At 37.7% G+C, this 26,776-nt stretch overlaps 1 protein-coding gene across 1 annotated transcript in view; it reads right to left on the bottom strand.

Annotated features, from left to right (window-relative positions):
• The window catches only part of CNOT4 (CCR4-NOT transcription complex, subunit 4), a gene marked incomplete at its 3' end in the record, with an annotated part of 27,328 nt that extends 1,215 nt beyond the window's left edge, over positions 1-26,113 (bottom strand). Inside the window, exons 1-9 of the mRNA XM_010194307.1 lie at positions 25,872-26,113; positions 18,162-18,359; positions 15,325-15,411; positions 14,673-14,774; positions 13,734-13,859; positions 8,108-8,232; positions 4,341-4,496; positions 1,584-1,641; positions 1,047-1,296 (exon numbers count right to left, since the gene is read on the bottom strand). Coding sequence (XP_010192609.1) covers positions 1,047-1,296; positions 1,584-1,641; positions 4,341-4,496; positions 8,108-8,232; positions 13,734-13,859; positions 14,673-14,774; positions 15,325-15,411; positions 18,162-18,359; positions 25,872-26,045 — 1,276 coding nt within the window. The remainder of the gene's footprint in view (positions 1-1,046; positions 1,297-1,583; positions 1,642-4,340; positions 4,497-8,107; positions 8,233-13,733; positions 13,860-14,672; positions 14,775-15,324; positions 15,412-18,161; positions 18,360-25,871) is intronic.
• Positions 26,114-26,776: the final 663 nt, after the last annotated feature.

The following is a 26,776-nucleotide window of genomic DNA, read 5'->3' as shown; positions in this document are numbered from 1 at the left end:
GCCGAGCCTAGCTTCACAGTATTTTTCCTCAGAACAGGTAATGCAAGCTTGATGAGCACAAGGTTGTATCACTCACAACATCAACTCCCTCTGCTGGTAGGGAACCTGGTCTGCTGCTTTACGTAGTTAAAAATCAAGCTCGGTATCCGCTTAGAAAAGAAATCTACACTTCCGTTTTCACTCTGAAGTCCATGGCAATAGATAAAGAGTTGCTAGACAGACAAAAATTTATCCTCTGTATTATTTAAATAGCAACTATACATTTTATATTAATTATGAAACAAACAAGATCTTGGAAATCCTGGATATTGTCTCTCACTTCTACTTAATTCTCAAAATCGGTGTGTTTAGTACATTCACAGCAGATAATTTCCTTGGTAATACTGAAGTATCATTTCTATTTATTATTGATGTTGTTTCATTTAACTTTTTAACAACTCCCTCAGATTTGTAACTTGTGAGCTCTTAAATACTGTTAAGCATCCCCAACACTATATAAATGCACCTAAAATTATGCTTCATCCATATTAAGTGGTATTCCATAGGGAAGTACCTGGAAAATACAAGTATCTCTCAGTTGATGCAATTAACCATGTTTTTATCTTTTCTAAATGTATATATCACTTCAGAAAGAAAAAGTAACTATGTAGGATACTGAAGAAAATTCTGAATTCCACTGGGCAGCTTCTGATGTTAAAATTATAGATTATAACACCAACATATACTGACATGATGTATTTTCTCCACTCTCAGTAAGAATCTGCAATATTTAATATTAAGCATACATGTCACATCCTATTATTTAGGCAGTCATATGGCTAAGAAAAACTAAAATAAGCACTCTGATAATTTACCCATACAGCTAGAAAACTCTAGATTCTTTTGGAAGAAGCCACTATGTCAGTGCAATTCATTTGTAGTTAAGTGGCAAATTCTAATCATTCATGAAGGGGGTCAAAAATCAGTATACAGCATGTCCTAGGGTTTTTGGTGCTACACATTTTTAGACATCAGTTGCAAAACAGCCATATAACATGTGTGTGTACCTGATGTGAAGAGGCTCTGTGGTTCTGGTGCTGTGGGCCAGTCATTTGAAGTCTGTGGAGAGCTGGGGAATGGAGGAAGCCCACTAGGGATGGGGTTAGGGTGCCGAAAGTTGTCAGAGAAGAGCGACTGTGATTCTGTTACAGCCCCTTCAAAAGGGGACCGTGCGCTGTGATTAGATGAACTGATGGGTATAACTGGATTGGGTTTTGTTAAACCTGGAGGTGGTGAAGGTGTGTCACTGTTTGTTATCTACAGGCAAGAAAGGAAGAGAAACAATTAGGACATGAGTGTTTACATATAATATTCTTCACTAATATAGTTGAAAAATTTCCTCAAAAACCTTTGGCTGCAAATAGGTTAGTTAATATATAGCTTAGTACAAAGTCAAACATAGAAATGAACTTAGCAATAGCATTTTTTTAGTTTTGTTTAAAATTATGATACACTTCATAAAGTATTTGCTTCTCTGACTACAAGTTGCACTAAGCCCTCAAACTCAATTCTTAACTTTCACAGCATTTATCTTTACGCCTTACCTGTTGGGAGCCGTCACCATTTCCTATACTGAGGGAATCTGAAGGTTTGTCGATAGGGCTGCAAAAGTGGGAGGGGAAAAGAGTCAATAAGACAAGTATTTAACATGAAAAATCAACATTTGCTTTTGTAGTGGTAGAAAAGCCTTAAAATAAAGACAAAGCAAAATTAATTAGGAGGAATCAAGAAGGAAAAAAGTCCACTTATTATTTATGAGGTTTTTTTTAAATCATAAGCATTCCAATCATTTGTCATATACTGTAATACTTCTTCCCACCACTCTCCACTCTGCTTGTTGTCTGCCCTGTTAAGGAATAAAAGCAAAAATTTTAAACATGTTCATAATACCGCTATGCCATTCAAAAAAACCAGGACTCTTGTACTATGGCAGAATTCCAAAGCAATCAGTCCTATCTATGCTACTACTGGAGAGAAACTTGGGAACAGATTTGTTTTCCAGATACCTAAGTTGCCAGTTCCCACACAAGTCCTAAATAAATCTGGGGAGAGATAAAAGATTAAATTAACTATTTAGTTCTGGTGGCAAGTTAAGCTTCTCACCAGCCTTCAAGCTTTAACTAGCAGAAATTAGTCTGAAGGTAAGAAAACTGAGTTTTGAGATGACAGAAGGGGGAAAATGTAGGAAAAAACCCAAAGAATAAAAAACTGCCAACAAAGAGAACAAAAGATAAGATAAGATAAGAGACAGCAGAAAACCACCTCAGAAAGCTATTCACTGGGAATTAACATGACTCTGCTGAAATGGCACATCTCAGTATTGAAGATTCTGACAGGCATCTGAGAGTTGCCTTAATTATGCCAAATATCACACTAATGAAACAGTATTAGTTCAATTACAGATTAAAATCTCTGATTTACAACTTCAAGGTACTTTCATGTTTATCTACCCATAAGAGAAGATGTACAAGCATCTCGCTGCACAGCCCAAAACACTGGCCCTACAAACAAGGACCAGAAATAAAAAAACCACGATTTTCAGTTCCATTAAGAGGCCAGAATGTGATTCAAGTCAAGTTACAGGCATGATGTGGTAGCATACCACAGATATATATATAAATTATTTTGACTGGTTGCAGACTTCAGATTCTAGCTACATCTTGTTTTCAAACATCCTTTGCTGCTGCAAAGTTTAAGTATCACATAGAGCCACATATCAAGGTCAAAAATTCCTAAGATTGCTTCCCCCGTATTTGTGCTTCTCATCTCAGAATAACTAGACTTGAGACCAAACAGAATTAATCTTCTTCCAGTCTAAAGAAAGCATGTGAGAGTAATCCGTCAATAAAAACAATTTTTGTGCAAAACACCACCAACTGAGTTGGTATCTCAAAAAGATAACTGACGCTGAGGTATTTATTACTATAAAAGAAAAATCAGAGGAATATACTTGCAAACAAGCACTACTCCAGTGAAGATTTACAAATACTTTCTACTGAGTGGTTGATCAGCATGAATAAAGCTCTCTTTTTTGTAACAAACTGCCTTGGGATAGTAATTTCCGAGTACCCATAGCACAAAGGTTTGCTGTAGACTCTTCACTACACAGTCATTCTGATTTTGGAGCTGGTATTCCAGCCAAATCCTTTTCCCAAAGCTGCTAACAGAAAGTCACAATGCTGCAGTTTAAAAAGCTAAGACAACTTTTAAGGGCAATCTAAGTGCTGAAAATAAACGTTTATTATACTCAAACCTGCCTAAGGAGCCTTTAATTGTAAGACAGGCTTCCAGTCCTCAGGAACAAATCAGATTCATTATCTATTGGCTACTGTATTTTTACCTACATATAGTACATTCTTTTCAGAAAGGTTAAGGAGGAAGCTGCACGTCACTACTGAGATGCAACCATAGGGTCTCTGATCACACCTCAACAGGACTGCTATTAAGCCTAACAAGAAGGTACCACTTCCAACACCACTCAATGTTAACGCATTGGTTCAATATTGATTTAAAACAAAACATCAGCTACCTGATCAGCAACACCACTTCCTGAATTATTAGGGTTTACTTCTGTTATTTTCCCATCCAACTTCTGAATGAACCTCACTGATATTACCTATGGGGATCCATAAAAGACAAACCAGCATCACTACGGACTACCATCAGAACTGCAAGTGATGTTTATGATGGAAGAGGACATCAGCTCTATTCGAGGAGGGCACCAAAAGAGGCAAAAATGTTGGTTAGCAATAAGGAAGTTACTGCAAGTAATTCGTCTGCACAAAGAAGCCTCAGTTGAACCTGCTGCCCTGTTGCCCCAGTCACTAAGTGATAGTTGGGGAGCCCTCACCTCTGCAGTTGTTTCTGGAACACACGGTTGTAAAGAGATTACACGTTCAAGCCCTAACACTTAGCTTCCTTCTGCTGAAGCTTCTCCAAGTAACCAGCCTCCTCACGTACAGCAGCTAGCGCGTTGCTCTTGTGAAAGCTTCTGTATAGAAATGAAGGGCTCAGTTGTGGTTGGGACCATGCAGCTATGCAAGCCGTTGATCCTTCTGGTTATTCTGATCCCCTCAGCCCTTACCTGTACCATCACTGGCTAACTTCACCTTAGGTCCTCCTGCACAATCTGCCAATCGGTCTTTTTGACATGGGCTAGGCTGAGCCCAGCTTTTTGGCGACCAGATCAGGATTTAAATCCAGCCCTCCAACCAGAGAGAGAGACTGGAGAATCATTCCCTCCACATCAATCAGTGAGAGAGAAAGCAAGCTAACTGAAGTATAAAAGGCAGCACAATTACCCGAAATCTGAGTCTGCACCATCTGGAGTCATGTGTTCTGGGTCTGTGCCATTTTCTAATATAGGAGGCGTTTTCCTGTGTTCCATTGTTAAACCGTTGGCTGATTTACTTGAACTCTGTAATGATGGCCAGGCATCTTTGTTATTACTGTTGGGTCTGGAAAAAGGCAAGAGTAAAAAAAAAAAAAAAAGAGTTCAAGTTATGAAGAAAGTGTTTTTAAAAATTGTAAACACGGGGGAAATGAATCCTTGTGCCAGACAATCCACAAGAATAGATTTATCTGGATATTATTTTTCAGATTTTAAATGGTGATGACTTAAAAAAAGAATTAGTGAGGTAGGGAGAGGAGAGATAACTGGGAGAAATTCTGTTTTCTTCACTGAATAGATAGCTGCTCTGCCAACGCTGAAGTCCAAACTTGTCCATTTGGAGAAGAAGAAAAAAAATGTAAAAACCCAAAAATCATTGACAGCTTCAAGTATCCAGACCTAGACATATTTAATTTAGAACTACTTGCTTTATCCCGTAAGTATTTGTAAGTTCTGTAAGTCATGAACTAAATATTCTTTTTTAAATAAATGTTTTATATTCCAGAATCTATCAAACCTGGCCCAAACAGATGAAGTTTGTGTTTTATGTCTACACAAGAGTCCACAGCTTTACTAGGAGGCCATGAGACTAACACACTGTTCATTCAAGTTATTGCTCCATTTCTAGTTTAAAGCCGTAATTACCTCTGTTTTATAAAATAACATTAATTACAGAGTGCACATTAGAACTGAAAGAAGTTAGAGAGAGTACTAAAAGCCCAAGTTTTTGCTGAAAATAGTTACATTTTATGCAAATTGAAGCAAGCTGGAACATCATCTATAACTGAATGCATTCAAATACAGTGCCATCTGCTAACCTTAAAATCTTACTAGAAAAACATGTGCCTTTGTGTTCTCTAGTTTTTATATTGACTTTAGCTTTTAATTTGCTAGATGCTGTTTTTAGTGTCCAAGTGCTGTCTTCATAAGTAACAAGCTTTCAAAAAACCAATTTTTTTAAATACATATGTTCCCCCTGATTCTTCCTTCATGAGTATGTTCTTATTACATGGCCCAACATTCACTTATCTCCAGGTCAATTTAGTAAGTCCACAGTCAGAATCTAGAAATTCCTATAGCTGCTTATAGCAACACAGGTGCTTCCTATTCAGATAATACTAGTGTTACTAGCTACGCTCAAAGCTTAGTATTTTAAGATTAGCTATTCTACCTCCATCTTTTCTCATGTATCTATACAATATGTACACAGATGAGAGCCTTGACCTAACTTACAGATCTCATCTTTGCTTTGTACATGTATGAAATAAGTTAGAGATGGCGAGTTGATCATATATTGAACATCAAGGAATGAAGATACGTCATCATCAGCACAATACCAGTAATTTAATTTTCTCACCCTTACAAAAATGAGCTGTAACCTAGATATAACAAGACTTTCAATCCATTAACAGATTAATTTTAAATATCAAAATCTATGTCTGCTGCAATGCAAAGTCATCTCTATACTAAAATGGACTTTAAAATGTCACAGTTAAAAGTCAGTTTTGTATCCAAGGATAAAGGGAAAGAACTAGTTTCTTTATTCTGCTTGTAGAATAAGAAAATATTCATTTCAGTTCTTTAGAAGGTCAGCAGAAAAAAAAAAAGGGGAGGGGGGAAGAGCCTGATCTGTTTTAAATGTGGAATATAACTAACTGTACGAGAATGCAGTCACTATGACTATCAAGTGACACACCAAGTGATGAGTACCCACATAAACAAAGCAGCACCAGAGGATTTTAACATTTGCCTTCAGCAGTAAAAAGAGGTGTGTGAGTAGAACCGTTCAAATTACAACACAACTGTGAAAAACAGCATTTACACACATTTTAAGAAACTTGTTTTCTACTACTGGATATTTATACTTCAGCATCTACTATTTAGAACTCATCTTCTGTTCAATTCTGGAGCGAAACAGAAATCCTGCACACCAAAAACACAAGAACAACCACAAAATTGTCAGATGATCTGACAAACTGCCAGAAATATTAATATCATATCAATGCATCAGATAACAATGTGAACACAATTGGGTAGAAAGCTGTGAAGGAGAACAACTGCATTCACCAGCTCACAAGGTATATTTTGTACTGATGAGACTTGAAGAAACATTTCAGATTCCTAGCTGCAAGAAGAAATTCACTTTGCAATTCAAAAGGTGGTGTCTAGCCTATAGCAAAGAACAGAGTCTGCGTTGTGATGATGCTGTTCAGCTGACAAGAGACATTAACTCCAGACCACTTGTTGCCTTTAGAGTAACATGCCTTTTTTTCCACAAGTGCCAAAATGTTAGCACCACAGACTGGCCAAGCTCCAATTCATAATTGCTTTCTGAAGGCTTAAAAGTTTGCTGCAGTTTCAGATACAGCATTCATTCCTCACCAATATCATTTGTTTTGCTGGGATCTAATTAGGTTTCAAATTAAGATTAGTTCAGACTTTGAACATAAAATACTCATAACTCAAATGCAGGAAGTGGTGCATTTGTTTTACTCACTGCACTCTTCCTTACAAGTCAATACCAAACCAGTGCCAAAGAAATAAGAAGTGGCACAGTCCTTCAGGGATCCAACTGGAGGTCCTGAGCAATTGCAGTTGGAGAGCACGTGCACTTCCTTCAGAAGTTCATGAAAATAACTTCAGTACACAAGCTGGGATACCACTTAGAATTATATTCTGCATAGTCAAGCTCCACGGGCAATACTTTAGATACAATACCCACTTTCTTGCTTAAACTATTGTGCAGTGATGCTGCCAGTAGCAAATTACTGCCTGCAAAATTCAGTAGTGGATAAACTGCCACACAACACAAACCCTGATTACAAGGTCAAGTTGCATACAAAGTGCAATCTAACTTTTACATTCCACTTGTCAATCTCATTATGAAAACCCTACAAAAAGGAGTGGAAGACGTTGTTAACGGTTTTTATTTCTTTATCTTAAATATAACACGTGACATTTCACATAACGACTGACGACCTTAGGCTTTCATTTATCTTTGCGTGACTATGTACTCATACGGACAGAAATATTTTTCTTCACTGAAACCTTACTGAATGACTTCAACAGAATATTATTTTAACAAGCAGTACTAAAAGTAGTATCTGCAATTACAACATAGTGAAAAATACATCATTGAGGCTTACTAGATGAAAGTAAGAAATCTTTTATTCACATCTTGTGAGCTCTTACTCAGACAAAAAACACAACTTATTTTACTTTCAATTTCCAAGGTCCTTATACCTAATGTAAGGACTGCACTATAAATAATGATGTAAAAAACCCAATAAAAACCACATATCAAGACTATATGGTGTCTCAGTTGTGAGAATACAGACCAGCATTCATCTGGTCTTCAATAAATATTACGTGTTTATGCAAATATATAAAACAAGATCTCATTTCAGAGTAAGAATCCCGTATTCTGAACTAGTGATCCAAATGCACAGAGCAGAAAAACATTTCTTTACTAAATAAGACTCACACTCACTTTGTATAATAACAAAGTGGTGCGTATGTCTCTGCACAGAGGAAACAGGTATCAGAGATTATCACAAAATAGCCACTAAACAGAGTAAGCAACTTAGGGGATGCAACAGGAATAAGGAAGTTTTCTTTGGGAATAACTAGAAAGCAAGCATAGCCAGGCAGTCCAGCATCAGTACTTACGCATCATACCTCTGCAGTGCTGTCACTTTGTTCTTGTTCTTGTCAACTGTACCCGTAGATAATTGGAGAAAGTTGGGGTTTAGTTTATATAATTCTTGCAGTAGTTTCTGTTCATATTCCTGGTGCTTACCCGCCTAAGGAAAGAGAAATTCAGAATTTATGAGAACTGGTTTAATATATATGTTTATAGATATTTTAAAAAGATTTTTTTTTTTTTTTTTTACATAGAGGTCTATGTATGCACATCCCAAAGCTTAGTAACCAAGGTTTAACAACTTAGCAGGTCACTACTGACCGAAGCTCAAACCAGTGCTCCTCAATCTCAACACAGGTACAATCTCAACAAATCTAAAGCTTGTCTAGAAATCACTTAGATATATTTACCAATTTATAATTCTTTTAGAGACTTCCAAAGCAGAAAAATAGCTACAAACTTATTAGAATTTACTCTTCAAGTTCAAATCAAGAGTTTCACAATATACCTTCTAAATCACAAACACCTAATCTCCAAGGCAGTCTGCGTTTGATGTATCAACTGTACTAAGCTTCTCTGAATATGAGAAGGAACAAAGAATCTCTCTCTTTTAAGACAAAAGTTGCAAAATGGAAGTAATTTTATATCTATTAATAAAACAGCTGAGCTGGTCTGAGTGTTAATTACCATATGACAAGGAATATATTCTGAGCAATAACTGACAAATCATTCTACCTAATAACTGAAAAAATTAAATATTCTTCTAACTTAACTAGCTGAGAACAATTTCCTGCTTTCAGAACTTGACAAGGCCCAATCCAACCCCAGAATATTGAATCTAGTGGGTGAAGGGAGGGAGTATTTTTCAGTCTAGCTTATCTATAACATTCAGTGGTTAATTATTTAAAACAAAACCAGAAAGATCCACCCCCCCAACATTTAAAGTGACACCTAAAACAAATTTAAGATGAGCAATCATTTTTTGCAGGTTGTTATACCACTCCAACCTAAGAATTACTGTTAGCAAATTAAGTAATGAGTTGAATTAAGATGCAAAATAGAACAGTGAATTTGAAGCTGTCTATAGCTTTTATCTAGAGTTTCCAGATACCAAAAGATATCTTTTAGCAAAGGAAACAAGTGCTAAGATTTATGGTCACCTTAAGTCTGGAACACATTATTATCTAACACATCTTCAGTAGTGATTTAAAAAGCTCTCACACTATATGTACACTTAAAAATTAACATTTGTACATTACTTAATTCAATCCCTTTATAATTGTTTTGTTGAAACACAAATGGAATTGATGAACAGGCAATGTGGACATCCTCCTAGAAAAATATTGAAACCTAACAGAAAACTATTATTTGGTTTAAAAAAAATAACCAAAAAAAAATCAAGCAGGAATATCTGACAGAATTAGAAAAAAAAAGTACTGCTGATTAACTAAATTCCCTTATGAGCTCCTTTAGAAAAGCAAATGCACATCCCATTTGAATACTCCCATTCAGTCTAACACTATAAATACCTCCTTTTTTTGCTACTTAATTCTCCAGTTTTCCATTATTGGTTGATTCTGAACCTGTCCTTCTGTATGTAGTCTACCTAAACAACCCTCAAAAAAAGGATATTGAAACATTTGGTGCATGCATCATCTTATCCAACTTTGTCAGTGTCTACACCCAAGCTACTACCTACAGTGGAAAAAAAGTATTGGTTTTAGAGTGTGGTTCACCTAAATGCAAGCTTCATGAAATATACTGCACCCTGGAAACGCTTCTTATATCATCTGCTATGAACAGAATATAGTCAACTAGCTCAGATGCATGGATCTGCACTGCAAACATTAAGCAGATGAGGGAGAAGATGACTCCCTGGATTATCTCATCTTCCTTAAGACTTCAATGGCAAAATACTGAATGTCATGGTCAGGAACATCAGGCCAGTCCTAAGCTCACTTACTTGTCGCATAAATGTAAGAAACAAGATTAAAATCCTACACAGGAGCTTGCAGTAATTGTGCTTTATAACAAGCACTCCAGAAGTCAAAGTTTGCATCTCCAACCTACCTTACCTAAATTCCCAAATTCGCTTTCAGACACTTCCTGAACTTCTACCAGTTCTATGCAGTTTGTGACAATGCTTAGCTCCATTAACAGTTATTGAACTTAGAATATGTTCATCCACTGACAATTTAGTTTCTTTTTAATAGAGAAACAAAGTCTGTGACAATGAACATTCAACCTCATTAAATGGACCTGTAAATTCATTGACACTAATCCAAACTCTAGAAAGCTGGTGCACTGAAATGCAAGTTCAATAGCTGTGTAATTTCCAGTTACTTCCAAAAAAGCGATATGAAATCAAGAAGAAAGTTTAAGGAATGTAACAAAGAACAGGAAAGGAAGATCCATATAAGTCACCATGATTGAGTACAATCCACTCAAGACTTCTGAAGGAACTCATATGTGAAATTGAATTCCTGGCCAAGGTTTGTACTTTATCAATTGTAACTGGCAAGTTAGGCTAGAGGACTGACAGATTGCCATTATCTTCTAAAAAAAGGGCTGTAGAAAAGATCCTGTGAACTACAGACCAAGTTCAATCTCCATCCCTCCAGAGATTATAAAGTCTTATTAAAAAAAAGAGAGATAGAAATTCATGGATAAACATAACCTGCTGGGAATGAATCTGAACATCATCTGTAAAGGAGAATCCTACTTCACTGACATGATGGAATTTTATGATAGTGACATTAAGAACAAATAAAGAAAATTCACAAAATTTTCAAAAATGCTTTTGACAAGGTTTCACACTACAAGTTATTTACAAGTACCCTGGGATACAGGAAAGGTTCTCATGCGGATTGAAGCTGGTTCAAACATAGAAAGGCAAAGGTAAGACTTCCTGGTCACTCTCTTAGGGTGCAAAAACAAGCAATAAGGACTGATGACTGGCATCAGTTTTATACAACACTATAGGTGTGCATGAGAAAGGAGTGAAGAACAAGTTCTTTGCTGACAATATCAAGCTGTTTGTGTAGTAAACTGTCATGCTGATAATGAAGGAACTCCAGAGGAAACCTGGAGAACTTGGCAAACGGGCAAAAAAGGTGGCAAATAAGCTTCATCAGACATGTCAGGTAATGCACTAAGGGAAAAGTAGCCTAAACTGTATTAATGCTCTACTGATCTGTGAACTGGCTGTTAGAGCTCAGAGAAGAGACACCAACACTACTGTCAACAGATCTCTGAAACTGTTAGTTGATTATGCACTGGCTAGCATACACTAAAAAAGGTGTGCTGGGCATCATTAGGAAGGGTGCTTAGAAAACCCCAAACCACCAAAAAAACCAAACCAAACCAAAAAACCCTACATGCACCACACTACACACAAAACATTGAGGACTGCAATATTAAACTTTGTTTCTCCCACATCATGAGTATGATGTGTCTGACCTCTGCATCTCAAGGAAGGCACAGGTAAAAAGTACAGAAGGGCAACAGAAATAAGTACAGAAAGGGAGGAACTGCTTCACAAAGTTTAAAAGTCCAGAATCTGTGTGATTTAGAGAAAACGCTGAGAAACATAAGATGACGTTTTACAACATCACAAAGGTAATGGATAAGGTGAATAAAGGTTTTGCTTTCAGCAACTACTACAATGCTAAGATTAGGGGGCACTTGACAAAACTAACTGGAGATCAGTTTAAACACTGGCAAAAGAAAGCACTTTACAAAGCAGCTGGTGAGCTTCTGGGGTTTGCTGCCACAGAGAACTATAGGGTTGACAGTATCAGCAGGTTCAAAAGGGATTCAGTAAGTTCATGACTGACAGCTCTATTAAAAAAAACCTAAAAAGCCTAGTGTGCTAGTTTGAGCTAAATAGAACTAATTTTCTGTTTCGTGATTTTACTTTTCAGTTCAGTCTCTTCTAAGCAGCTGTACTGTCTGAAACTAATGGTGTTTTTCCAGACAGTGTGTACTTCTACAAGTGATAATGCTTGCATGTTATATAAACATCACAAGGCCACTGTCTCACCATGGGTACCATATCTGCACCTACAGGGACGAGCAGCCTCAAAACTGACCAACAAGGTATTCTATCCCACATAGGTAATACTCAGTATAAACCTGAGGGATCACAAGGGTCTCAAACTTTCCCTCCTGCCCTGCTTGGGCTTCAGCCATTGCAGGAGAAGAGAACCCTGCCAGTTCGTCTGCCTCCGATCCTGATTGGTGTGCTCCTGAATCCAGCTCCTACATCCCTGCTCCACAGAGCCTCTGGTGACATAATCATCATTAGGTGGAGGGGGTAGGATTCTATATTGGTTTTATATATATATAATTTGTACATATCTGTATATATTTCATTATTTTCCTATTTACATTATTATCCTGTAGTATTAGTATTATTGTTTCATTAAATATATTAGTTTTATTTTCCAACCCGTAAAGTCTCTCTCCCTTATTCTCTCTTTCTCTTCCCTTCTGGGGAGGGGAGAGGGGTTAATAGAAAGGGTCTGTCCAGTATTTAGTGGCCAGCCCAGCCCTAAATCATGACACCTAGACAGGAATGTTCTCCCAAAGATGTATAATATAACAGAGCTAGATGGTGGGAGAAACACAGTAAAACGAACAGGGAAGGTGGTCTGGTTTGCAAGTTCTCCTTGAATTATAATTCCTATTGCCATTATTTGCAGCAAAGTATATACTACAGTGAGTATTCATATGAACCAGCAGTGTATTTTTTTAATTTATGAAAATGTAGCTGAAATCCTCAGAAATAACTGCTAATTTGTAGAAAAGAAATGTTTAATTGATATGGACATTCTTCCTTATTCTCTGGCTTACATCAGCCTAACACATGAAATAAAATCTACTTGCACAACATTTCTGTTAGCACTAAGGGCAGGGACCACCTGCTTCATGGACAGGCATGAAAAAATTACAGCATTGATGCAAAGTCGGCGTACTTAAGATTGAGTCTAAAAACTTCATACCTCAGGTAGACAGACAGACCCAGACCCCAAAAGACCTCAGAATCCATTACTTTTGAGAAAGTAAAGCTATCCATTTACTTTCCTCCCTACCCTAGATAATAAGCATTTTGATGTTGAGATAGTAAAAAATACCTGCATCAGTACTTGTGCTCTTATTACAGTTACCCTCAATGTTTTATTTCCAAATGGTTTCTATACCCTTCACAGGCTAAAAGGGATATCAGAATTCAGATAGCATGGTCAAATCACAGTACAGTAGTTAAGCTGTATGTTAACTGGCCACAGACACATAACCTACAGGAAAACCCAGACCTGCACCAACTTCTTTTACAGAGATTTAAAAGAACATATTACCTTGCATTGGTATGAACAAAGGGCAAGCAGCTAACTCAAGGTTGTTTGAATTCCTGGCTGAGAGTTTATCTTTCTGACTCATGAACACAGCAGACTTTTCAGCCCATAAAAGCAGCACACAATGAAAAAAATTAACTAACAGTTCACCTCCAATATCCAACTGGTTAATTCCCTTTTGGGTTTCAAAATTCATCTCTTCCATAACATTCAGCAAGAGGCTACATTATGCACATATTTGATTAAATATTATATACAATGAAACACATACATGCCACATTTCATGTTTCCCACTTATTACACTTACCTGCATTTCCTCTTTTGTGAAACTGGCTGCTTCATCTCCCAGCTCATGTAGATACATGCAGTCTGGTTTTGGACACTGCATATTTTTTAGAAAATAACTGCAGTATTTTGTTGTACCTAATGATGCCTGAAAGAAAAAAAAGCATTACTTAAGTACTAGAGGTTAAGAATGCCTTTTACAGTATAACAAAAAAAAGCTACATTGGAAAAAAAAATACATAAAAATTCCTTCCCAAGATCTGGCATTCCATCATAATGGATTTTTTGATACAAATGGACTAGGAAGCCTATCTGCAAGAAATCTATATACCTGAGGATTAGATAATGGGGATGTATCTCTATTTTAATCCAATCTAAATAAATGCCAAAATAAGAGGCACAGTAAATTTTTGCATTCATAACAAGAAGCCAAATAAGTAGTTATGAGTTTGTATTACATGAAACTGGTTAATGCTTTGTAGCAGGGTCAGGAAATGAACATTAATAAGATGATTTTCTACAGCCACCAATTTGTCCAAGTCTGCCTGAATACTTGTTTACACAGATACCAAAAGGAAAAAAAAATGCATTTCCCAGAGAGCTTTTGAAAGGTGTGGTATTTGGACTACAGAAATGCCCTGTGAAAGCAAATAATCAGGTTTTCACACTTTGCTATTAAGCTATACCGCAAAAAAGCCCTTGTGGGAAGCAGGAGATGGCGTATCTCTTTGTCTCAAACTTTTGTTTTAAGAAGTTATCTGCTAATCCCCTAAAACATTGTCTTGAGGAAGCTCACTGAACTTCCAGGTAATGATTAATGCTAGGAAAACAGGTCAAAACTCAATACCCAATAAACCGAACATTTTTATTCAACACAAACATCCATACAAATAACATTTTATACTATGCACAGGTATTAGTGTCCTAACACATATACAGAAGAATGTAAAAATATTACTACCTTAAGTGTTCTGCCGTCTACCACCACGTTATTGACGCACTGTATGGCTCTGAGAGCATCTTCTGACCGGATGTAGGTTACATATGCGCTGGCACTTGGACCCTAGAAAGGAAACATACCATATTTTTATTTATTTATTTTTCTTCCCCCCTCAGACAGATCTGAATATGAAGTTGCTTTTTTACCAGCTCACTTCAAACAGGTATATTCATAGCTAGATGTTTTTAACAGGAAAAATGACCAAAACTGCAGTATTCATAAAAGTTTAGATGTGATGCATAAAGAATGGGGAAAAGAAACACATGAAAATGTGGCCTAAAGTTCTAAAAATACTTAAAGGTATTTTACCCCTGAAATGCAGATTAGTGAATAAATGCCGTATTCCTGCTTCCTTAAAGGTTCTCGTCCTGTCTGTCTCCAAGTTTTTAATCTTTCTGCGCTGCATTTTGTATCCAACTTTGAGAGTCTGGCTGGAAAACGCCTCAGTAACTTAAAAGTAATTTGATTTTTGCAATGGCGCATTTTTTTGTCTTTTTACTACTTTAACCTATTGCTTAATCAGAAATAGGGAGCCCCAGATTCACTCTGCACACATGTATTTTCTCTAAAGGAATAAATTAAAAAAAAATAATCACGAGAGCCTCTGACTTACCTGTGAGCCTGCATATGATGTGCTGTTATTAATTACAACTTTATGTATTTTACCAAACTTGCCAAAGTATTCTGGTCGTTTCAAAACCTACAAAAAAAGAAAGTTGAAATGGTATACTGGAAAGTTAATTCATACAGAGCTGTCCTCCTGTGTAACTGCAACTAAAGCCTTTAACTAATAAAAAACAGGTCTCTTCTACAAAGAGGAGGAGAACATGCAGATGTGTATTTGTTTTCCAACATAAAACATGGTTACCTGCAATACAGAGTATTGCCACTGCAGTAAAGAATGTAAATATGGGGTGTTTCACATCTTGTGTTGTAATTTTTAAAAATTCTTCTGGTACTCAGATTGCTTAAGTCTGACCCTGGCAAGATGCATCCCATACAGCATGAAGTATTCTTGTATGTATCTTATTGTATAATTTGAGGAAAGAAAAAAATTGCACTCAGTCCAGTTTTAAAATAACCATCTTAAACTTGCATTCAGATATATTAACTGCTAGGAAAAAAGCACTGAATGCTGACTCACTTTCCCCACTCCAAAGAGAAAGAGTAAACCAATTAGCTTGTGATAGCCTCAAGTTGTCAGAAGACCAAACTAAGTACAAGATGACAAGGTATGACACTTGTCAGGGGCAAGAATAAACATTTCAGAACCAACATCACGCTGAAATGAATAAGTAAATACCACATCCCTATTTCTGTCTTGCCCTTCTCTGCATCAGCTGGTAATAACACACCATTTAGGGATCCTGCACAAAGAAGGAACACCTCTAGCATATTAAGGAACTGTGTTGAATAACAGCTACCTGTGTGTCAGTGGAAATGGTAATGTATCTGACACATTTTGTACCAAAACCCCTTTTTTCTACCCCTGTGATGGAAAAAGGTGCAGAAGTACTGACTACTCAGACTGAAGCTAGATAAGCTAAGGACATAGCTAGTTCTAGACAAGAACCTGAGAGGTTAAAAAGGAAGATTTGTTTCCCCAGACCCATCTTCATATTAACGCTGGATAGTACAGTTAAACTGTACTGATCCAAGAATTTCTTTACCTTACCACCTCCTCTCCCTTCTCAAGGAAGCACCAGTGTCTCCAAGATCTAACAGGATTAATAACATTTGGAACATCCTGTAGAACTACAGGGCACATTGTGTAGACAATCAGTCACTCACTGGTCTCTTCTGACTGCTCTTCACTTGATCTACACCCTCTTGAAAGATCCTACACCTCCCCCTTGGGCATCTTTCCAGAGCAGACTGACAATCCCAAGTAAGGCAAAAGAGTTTCTTCAAGTGTCTTGCAGATAATACTTTTGACAAGACATGACAGCACAGCCCTCACAATTTTCACAGGAGTATGTCAACAGAAGTGGATCCACCTGTACTCCATTATGATCCACAGATCTATTTCCAGAAACAGCTAATAGCAGCCAATCTCCCCTCCAAATCATCTTTAGTTGTGCAGGATGTTTTTGCCTGCTTAAATGGAAAACTTAAATTGAAGATATTGAATACTTATTTTTGTAGCCCATCTCCCTTTGAGGCTGGGTTTCTTGGAAATCAAGTCATCTTGGTGCTATGTGCAATATTCAGCAAGTACACATTATCTTCTGGTATGTCAGTGAGAACACTGCTCCCACCAAACCTAGCACAAACTGCCCTGCCCTTACTACACCAATAAACCCACTTCTAATTACTTCAGGTATCCAGTGTGGAATTATCTGAGGTTAAAAAAAAAAACCAACAACAAAAAAACTGCCTACACTACTATTTCTCTTACTCAAATCATCTATCTGGTCAGAGAAACCAAATACATTTTTCAGTAAGAAACAGCACCAAACCAGTGCTGACAGTTGCTTGCAAATGCTTCTTGCTATATTCTTGCAGAATACTGAAGTGTTTATGTCAAGTCAGTTTAACTTTGATTTTTCTCTTCCATTCATATCCTTCCTTTTTTACCCTCTATTAAAAGCAACTTTTTACATTTGCTCTTTCCTAGTCTACCAAAATGCAGCCCATGTGCTGTGAGCCTCAGAAACAGTCCCTGCTATTTAAGATTTCTCCAGACAATTTAGTCCAATCAGGTGAATTTAACTTGGCACAGTAGTTTTGAAGACATCTATCTTACCCCGTAGTACATTCCCTCCATATTCTAATTCAAGGTACTTCTCATTAGCGCTGATTTCATTAGCCACCTGCAGCTGACTTACAATGGAAGTAAATAAAACATTTTAAACACAATTAGTTTTCTCAGAAGCTTCTTCTTGATGATGCAGAGTAGCAAGCCAACTCTTTCCTGGGTCTTCCTCTTAATTTTCTTCCCCTCAACTGACATCACCCTTATGCTCCTCCCTAGTTACACTTCAAGTGTTGGCTTTTTTCTTCTGTCCCTACAGGTTCATGCTACACTTTGTATTTGTTCTTTATAATCCAGCCAAGTTTCCATTTAAGAATTGGTGGTGCATGACACAGCTGTACAGTGCCAGCAGATCCAGCCTAGGAAAATGAGTACCTAAAAAAAAATCCTTAAGCTAATCTTTAGCTTCACAACCAGCCATTTTTAAACAAGCACAAGTAAGAATTTCCTTAAAAACAAAACAAACCCAAATAAACCAGCACATCTGTACTCCCAAAACCAAACAAACACTTAAGGTTATTTAGCAGGAGGAAGCTGAGTGGGTTCCCTTAAGAAGGGGGGACCCCAGCAGCAGTGAACCTTTTCAGTGCTGCTTCATTCTGTACCTGTCAGGGAGCCAGACAAGGGTGGGCACAAGACTATTCCAGTAGTCCTGACAAAGTTAAGAGCAAGATCTGCAAGTGTAAACCGCTCACCTCTGGATCTGCTAGGCGCTGAGATAGCCCTACCACGAAGACGAGGTTCTTCTGTACAACCCGTACGCTGGCCAAGTGTTTGCGATTCTCTGATATCTTCTGTTTTCTCTCATTTTGTTTCTGTTTCTTTTCATTTTTTATCCTTTGCAGCTCTTCCTGGGAGAGTGGTTTGTACACTGCTGGGTCTTCTGGATATGGCTAAATATAACAAAAATCATTAAAAACAACCCACATAAGAAACAAGACATTTGAAATTCATTAAGCCAGATGTCTTAACGCACAAATTTCTTCTGTGATACCATTCTGATTATTATGGCTAGCCACATCATAGAAGTAACATATTCAGTCCTTTGGGAAAGGTGAACATCTTGCATATTTTCATGGAATTCTCATACTTATAGACATAATATTGATTTGGGCTATAGCCACATTTCAACCCAGCTGCCTAGTCAGTCTGATAACGCTACAAGCAGCTGCAACAACAGCCAACACATCCTGTTAAGATTTCACTAACGTAGCATACTAAGCAGGGTGAAAGCATGCTCTGCATATTCAGTTTATATTTAGTTGTCTGATACAGAGTTGGATACTTAAATGTACTAACCAAGACTACAGGATAAGAAATCAAAATACAAATGTAATTTCAGTGGCCCACCAAGTTCAAAACAGTAACATCATTACACAGGTCAATCTTTACACAGTTAACTTCTCCTAGTGAAGAGACAGATCTCAATACAGTTACTGTATACTGATTTAATAGTATTCTTGCCAGGCTTGTGTACCAGTTTGAAACTTGGGTTTTGTCTTCCCTGGACAAAGGTGCATTTTCAACCTCAAGATTATCATCTACAGATAACTCCTCAAACACAGACATAATGCTGTAGATTCTAATCTCAGAAGTGTCTAGCACAAGTATAAGTGTCCTTAAAGTGACCTAGAAAGACTGCTCTATTCATGCAGAGCACTGCTCTAAAGGCACTATTTTAGCCTGCTCTCGTAGACTACACTGCACTGTCCTCCACCCCAGATTACTCCTCAAAGCAGTTCCATATTCTTCACCTGTCCCACTTCTCTCAGACTGAAAAGTTAGATTTCACATTTTATATACAAAGCAATGCTAAGCACAGAAGAAAGTATATAAAATATATATCTCAAACAAAAAGAATTGTTTATAAACACCGAGATGAGGTAAAAAATGTGAAGAGTACAGGAGATGCGCATGAAGGTGAAGAATTGAAATAAAGAAGTTAAGCTCACCAATATGTTGGCCAAAGTTCTTTGCTTGTACTAACATAACCAAAAGTTTCAGTGTGCAAGTCCAGCAAAAACAAATTTAACATTTTCCTGACTGTCCTCTATTAATGACAATACAAAACCGTCGTACTAAATAACCTGAGAAAAGCTACAGCAGCAGATGCAGGTGTAGGTTAATAGCATATATTATATTCCCTCTGTATGCATGATGCTACTGAAAGAGCCAGCAAGTGCTCTGACCTGATAGCCTTCCAAGTATATCCCCAAACAAAACAAGACCATTTTACAGTTTAAAGTTCAGCATAATTATGCTCTACTTGAGACATCTTCTGATAATACATTGCAGTCAACTTCAGTAGATGGCATCTCATGTTTAAACACCAAGGCCTCTGGAACATGTTTTTAATACCACAAAGGAATTTAAACTTGCATGGTACTTTAGCAGTAGCCAGAGGTACACAACTAAGCCCTTAACGTGAAAATACAGTAAGGACTCAAGTTACTCTTGAAGAGCTGTTAAAACTATACCGTTTCTTAAGAAGTTATGTTATTCACAAGTCACACTGAATATGTTATACAGATTTCACAATGTACTTGAACAGCAATGACCTGTTAGAAAGGTCGTTTGAGATTAACTATAGCCAATGATTATCTTGAGTTTTAACACGTGCACATGAGGGCTTCAGAGATACAGAATAATTCTGCAAGGGATTTCACTCATTTAAAGCATTTTTCAAAGTCTCTGTTAGTCAACCATCTAGAATAAAGAATAGATATTGTTTTGTTTTAGGGAAGAGAAAGACTGCTTGGCAAAGAGAGAGTTAATTCAGTTATCACACTCAAGCTGAGTTCAAGTAGGAATGGGAAGAAAGCAAGCTCCAGTATAAGGTAGATATAGTTCCAAAAAAGCTTGCAAGTGTGTTGCTCTCTGGTATCACGCAAGAAATTAATTCATGGTTTTCACTAGGTTCAGCAAGGCTCCTGAAGGTCCAAAAACAGCACAGCAAACAGTGTCAAAGTTCACCAGCTTCTTTCTTGCCAAGCACAGCCACATTCAAAGCATATTCTCAAATGAGAAGCTGCCAGACAGTACGTTCCTTTCTCTGCACAGTCATTTGCTACTGAAGGTCTTGAACGTTAGTCAGGAAACATCCCAGGCAGCTCAAGCACAACCCCAAGAAAAACATTTCTTTGTCTATAGTAAAAGTTCATACTTATACAGGAGAGCACAAGAACTGCTAGAAAGCACACAACTAAACAGCAAATTCAGCATCAGGGAAGAGAAATGTCTTCATTTCAGTGGAAAGGACAAGACTTCCTGAATAAAGATTTCCATCACTACAAAGCAGCAGCAGCTGATTTGCCACCATGGATAACAGCACTTGCTTGAGCAACAGAATCATCAGGAAGTTCCCACTAGATATTGTAGAGCTGTATTACATAGGAAACATTTCATGTGTATGTATCACACTTATGACATGTTTCATGTTTCTAAGGAGTAGTTGGATATCCTGACTTGCAGGATCTGTAAAAGAATCTGTGTACACCTCTTGAATCCCAAGAATAAGTCAGAAACCTAATCCTAAGTAGTGATAGATTTTCTTGTATATAACGCGTGGCATAATGACATATAAGAGATACTGTGCATTTAAGGAGAGCAAAAGGCTTGTAAGCACTGCACCAACATTTCAGAAGCTAACTCTAAAAATCAGTACTAGAACACCTGGTTCCTTTCAAATAAGGATATAAAGTCAGCCTACAAATAGAACAATAAAATATTTCCTCTTCAGAGGGATTACTTTCCACAGTGTTGAGGTTCATGAGCTCAGATGATAGTTCAACTACAGACAGAACACATACAGGGAAGGCTGGTGGAGCACGGCACTGAAAGCCAAGCAAGGTGGACTGACTGCTGGTGTATTTCACAGAACCATTTCACATGTTGTCCAACCCTACCAAAATGGGGGTAGAAGGATGACCATAGGTACTAGAAAGTCTCAGGTCTTGGAATAGCTGAAGTGGCAATGCTACTGACATGACCACTTTTGTTTGTTTGTTTTTGTTGTTGTTGCTGTTGTTTCTTTGGGGTTTTTTGTTTGGTTGGTTTTGTTGCTTTTTTTTAAGACATACCTTAACCAATTGTATTGCACATGGCATAAAACAAGGGGCTAGATGGTCCCAATGACCAAGAAGCATAAGATACTTGTTTAACCTACTGTCACCGATTCCTTGGCTCACAGAAGATTTGACATCCAAGCAAAGTAGCGACATTGTCATCAGCATTTATGTATTTTCAGATGCAAGATATTAAGGGATGTCAACATTACTGGATTCACTGACTTAAGTTCAGCTGACACCCTTCACTTAAGTTATACAAATACTCTTCAACAAAAACCATGGAAGCCACTTGAACAAGGTGTGACAACATGGAAAATGACCAGACTTTGTTTACACTAACTGCAAGTTGCTGGTAGTTCTACAAGAACTTCATCAAAAGTTCGAATGTTTCTTCTGTAGTCTCATTTCTTTAAACAGAGATGGCCCTTGATGAATTCTCAGTCTTCCTGACTAAGTTTGTCTTGCCATTTAAGTTTTGCTTTCTTTCATACTTTTTTCCCCCCACAACTATTGAAAGTCGAGCTGGGATTTATCAAGCATTTTGGTTCTGTCATTTCCAGATGAGTCACATTCTTTCCACTTAATGGATGCACCAACATCTCTCAGTTGTTGCCTTGCTACCACCAAACACGTTCTGAAATGAAAAATACAGAGAAAGTCAATAAGGTTTATGCACAGTATACACCATACCACTTATAACAAGAATAAAAATAATACCAATTTCCTATGTATTTCTGAATATAAGTCACTGCATCAAACTACTCAGTTGTAGGATTAAAAGCACAGAGAAAACAACTGACATTTGAAGACTGTGCACTAAGACCAGGTGTTCCTTTCACACAGAAGCAGGAGTAGGAGAAACATGGACAAAAACATGCTTAAGACATGTTAGTTTCTTGGTCATAAATGTAGAAGTTTACTACTTCTCTCCATCTCTAACACAAGATTCTAGGAGGAATAAAGCCCACTAAATCAAGGAACTGGAGAACAAGGCAAAGCCACACCACAAGAGCAGCTGTGTATCACATTATATTATTTGGTGGAAGGACAAAACAACTAAGATTTCAAAGCAAAGGAGATAGGCTTTTTTATTGTTGGATTTAAAAATTGCAACAACTGATATTAAGGTCTGAGAGTGCTATACACTATTAAAGCAACACAAGAGACTAAAATGGCACATATTCCTATGACAAACAGTACTTAGGCCATTGAATTTTAAAGGTTATTTTTTTTAAAATAAAGAAAAATCACTATGAAGTTAAAAATCGCTAGTTTCACAACCAGAACCTTTGAGTCTGCTGGTCTGTAAACCAGGTTTTGGCTACAGAAGTCTTTTGAGAACAGCAGATTTTCATTCTAATTTGACTAGTTAGCAGCTATTTCACTCACAGTTAAGAAATCAATTGACTGGAAAAAACAGGAAGGCTTGCTTAGCATCTTACAATTGACTACACATACAATTCTGAAGGGCATCAGGAACTCAAAGCAGGTCAGTGCTATTTTTTAAGGAAGTACTTTTTGTAGTTAATGAATTAAACAGAAACTACTTCTGAGTCTATTTCGGAAGCTTCAGACAAAGTTTAGAAAGCATTTAATGTGTTAAGACTAACAAGTACTAGTTTCACGCCAGCATTCAAGTCAGATTCATACTAGCACCTTACTTTCACAAATCAAACCAAAGCAAACGTTACTCTACTACAGTTACTAACAAGAGGAAACTTACGACACACTAGTTCAATTGACTGCAGCCACATGAACATATTCTGCACACACAAATGTTAAGCTATATAACAGTTCAAGGATGTAGAAGTATTTTCTGCAAGCTAACTTCTTTTCAGTTAGAAGTAAATTAGACAAGCTTAGGAAAACAGTAGTATATATGCTATGCACAGTTAAGATCTATCAAACTAATGGCACAGACACCACTATTTTTTCAAAAATCTCTCTCTAAACCTGTCAACCAAAATCCCTGGGTAGGGAACTTCTTCATTGCTCCTCTCCACAGACTAGTGATCAAGTCACTGGAGAACTTACATTGCATTCCATACCATTAGCACAAAGAGCAGTTTTCTATAACATAGTTGCACATAACACACTCAGCCTTGCTTTATTATGCATTTGTTCACAGTTCATTTTGCAGTAACTATCCTGCACTGGTATACACATTATAAACATGAAGTACCTGTTGAAAGCCACTAGAAAGTTACTACTAGAAACTTCCCTGCAAAAATTTTGCTGCTTTGGCATTTTCTGCACTTCAGCATTTTAAGTGGTCACAGCCAGTACACACCACAATAGCAGATATGAATTAGAAAACTTCTTAGATCTTTTCCCAAGAAACTTTACTACACACAGATAGAAACTATTTAGACACACTGCACACAAAAACACATACCTGGTTCAGAAGGTCCAGCAAGCTTCAAAAGGTGACAGCATCAAATAAGTCTGAAGAAGCCATCAACTGTGCAGTTCAATATTATTAATTCCCAAGATCCTGATGGGGTCTCTGTGCCACAGTGTCTTTGTGTATTCCATGAAAGCAGTGTACAGCACAGCCTCCTCTATGCAAACCTCCTACAATTCAGTGATATGGCTGCAAATCCATTCAAGAACATCTTGCAGTCCACAGATGAATAATGTGCCAAGAACATAATCCTCATCCATTGGGAAAGAAGAGGCCTCCTTCCTCTCCTGGAATGGCCGGTGTGCTTCCTTCCAAGTGTAGCACTCATTCTAGCTTTCTCCCAGAAAAGCTCTGATCAAACTGTATCCAATCCAGCAAAGTATTTACACATCCAATCATATGCCAGATTATTCCACATTAAAAAGTTCAGCTGTGGCAGTATCCATATTTCAAGGAACTCAGATAACCAGAGGCAGTGAAGAACATGTGATTTCTCAAATATATTCCACAGATTTCCAATAATGAACAGGCAGAGATGAGTCAAATAGATGTTGGCAAAAAGTAGTGTAATAAATCCAGGTAAACGAAGTGATTTACACAGACAAGACAATTCCAGAAGTCTCATGTTGCACCAGAAGAGTAGAAATTTGCTTGTACTATGAAAATTACTATACAGCATGTGTCATCTACAGCAGTTATCGCATACAGAGACTGATTTGGCTGATGACAGGTGTATCTTCCTGGTAGAACACACAGCTCAAATATCGCAGCAAGTGTGCACAATTTGTTAAGAAGCATACGGTGCTGTGGGATAGCCTTCAAGCTTGCAGATGCAACCAAACACAAGTTAGCAGTGATAGCTCTAGTGTAGCCAAGGCCCAAAAGAGTAGCAAGAAAATATAACTGGAAGTGATTACAGAAAGCTGTGGCAGTGAACAAAGACAGTCAGACCAAGTAAGATTACTTGCGGTCTGAAAAGGGAGCTGTAGTAAGAGACAGGAAGCCAACAAAGGCATAAACTGAGGACAGGATCACAATTAAATAGCAGGAGAAAGGGGACGTAAGTAGCTGTGATTACAAAAAGAGGAAGACCAGGCAAGAAAGTTACAATCAAGGGAAATCATTAGTGTTAAAGAGAAGATATTGAGAAATAATTGTATTAAACACTGAAGATAAGGAAATAATGAGGTTAAGCAAAACACTAAAAGGAGGAGGAAAAGAACTCAAAGGAAAAAGCAGGCAAATTAGTGAAGCTGAAGTTTATAGCTGTGGCCAACCCAAGTATCAGCCAGACATCAATTAAGAGAAAAGGAGAAATTAAGTGAGAGTCTCAAAGTACCACCCTTTAAGCATTTGGCAACAAGATCAGAATACTAGACAAATAGGCTTAGCTTAGATTTTGAAATGCTTTAAAGTTTAACACTGTTGGATATAATTTCTAAAGGTTTTACATGTTTAGTGTCCAGAAAAATATGGATTAAAAGCTCCAGTGCCACAAACAAAACAAGCAGGTGCTTTATAAGCTTGCCTCAGACAGCTCTGCTAATTTAGCTGAACCTTGGCCCCTGGCAAACCCCTGATGCTGGAATCCTCACTGTCCTTCCCGGGAAGACTTTGTCAATGCACAAGCACCCCAACTCAAAGGATTTCTGGGGGGGAAGGAGGAACAGTTCTCCCAGCATCAGCATGCCTTGGTTCTGATCCACAGCTTCCCCTATTAATCCAGTTTTGAATTTAACAAACCAAGACTAGCCACTACACAACAGCTTCGACATCTACGCAGACAGAATTTGAAAGATCCAACACCTCACCCTTGAGCTAGGCCATGACTAGGTGGTGAATGCTTCCCTGAAGGAAAAGGATGTCTTGGGTACCAACACAATGCAAGAGCCTTGCGATATGTGCAAGGCAAGCTGCTGTTCCAGGATATTTACCTTTCTGCAAGCAGGACAAAGTCCATTCTCATCAGTGCGGATACGATGCCAACAGAAACGACATATTTGGTAGCCACAGGTGCAAGGGAAGAAGTTGATGTCATCAATTTCCAGAGGCTCCATGCAAAGGGGGCATTCCACAGGGTCTTCCTTGGCATCAGGGCTGCGAGACATCTTTGTGTTCGCAGAGCAGCAAAAGTTTATAATAACTTAATAGACCAAGAAAGTCAGTACTTGAATGGCTGCAAGAGAAAGAAAGAAAGTGCTTAGTACTTTTGACAACCTTTCTTTTGCACCTTTCAGTATTTCAGTTCTTCACCACCTTCTCTTTCTCCCCACACAAATTATCTACTAGCACACAAGTCACTCCCTGATAAACTTCAGCATCTCTTCCTACTTATGAGTCACACAAGTAATATGAAAAATAGTAGTGCTGATGTACTTCCCTACCTGGATAGGCAAGCACTTCTTTGGCAGTCCACTAGTCTATTTGGGTTTCAGACAGTACAGCTGTCAGAAATGCTTAACAGTGCACACCACACGCTGCTTTTAAGTTTTGCCAGCTCCTTTAACTATTGCTTTCTTGAAATCTTCTACAAATCCAAACCCTTGAATGCAGGATTTCATGTTTAAGATCAATTTATTCCTTTGCTCAGAGACTTTGGAACAATTTGAGATTTGGAACAACACTGAGGTCATCCATTCAGGCTTTTCAGTAGGGTTACAGAATTATCAAACAGAAACAAGGAAAGCTTCTTACTGAGGGGGGTTTGTTTCTTTGCCCATCTCAACTTTTGGTCCAGAGGTTGATCTCTGAGATCAGCCTTTGGACTATAGCATTAGCAAAGATTTGTCAGGTACACAGCTTTCTACACGTGTGAGACAACTTTCATCAAGTCATTTAT

Source organism: Mesitornis unicolor, unplaced genomic scaffold (assembly GCF_000695765.1).
Source record: "Mesitornis unicolor isolate BGI_N332 unplaced genomic scaffold, ASM69576v1 scaffold8371, whole genome shotgun sequence".
In the NCBI taxonomy this organism is placed as follows: domain Eukaryota; kingdom Metazoa; phylum Chordata; class Aves; order Mesitornithiformes; family Mesitornithidae; genus Mesitornis; species Mesitornis unicolor.
Note: the sequence above shows the minus strand (reverse complement) of the source record. Positions and strands in the feature narration are given on the sequence as shown.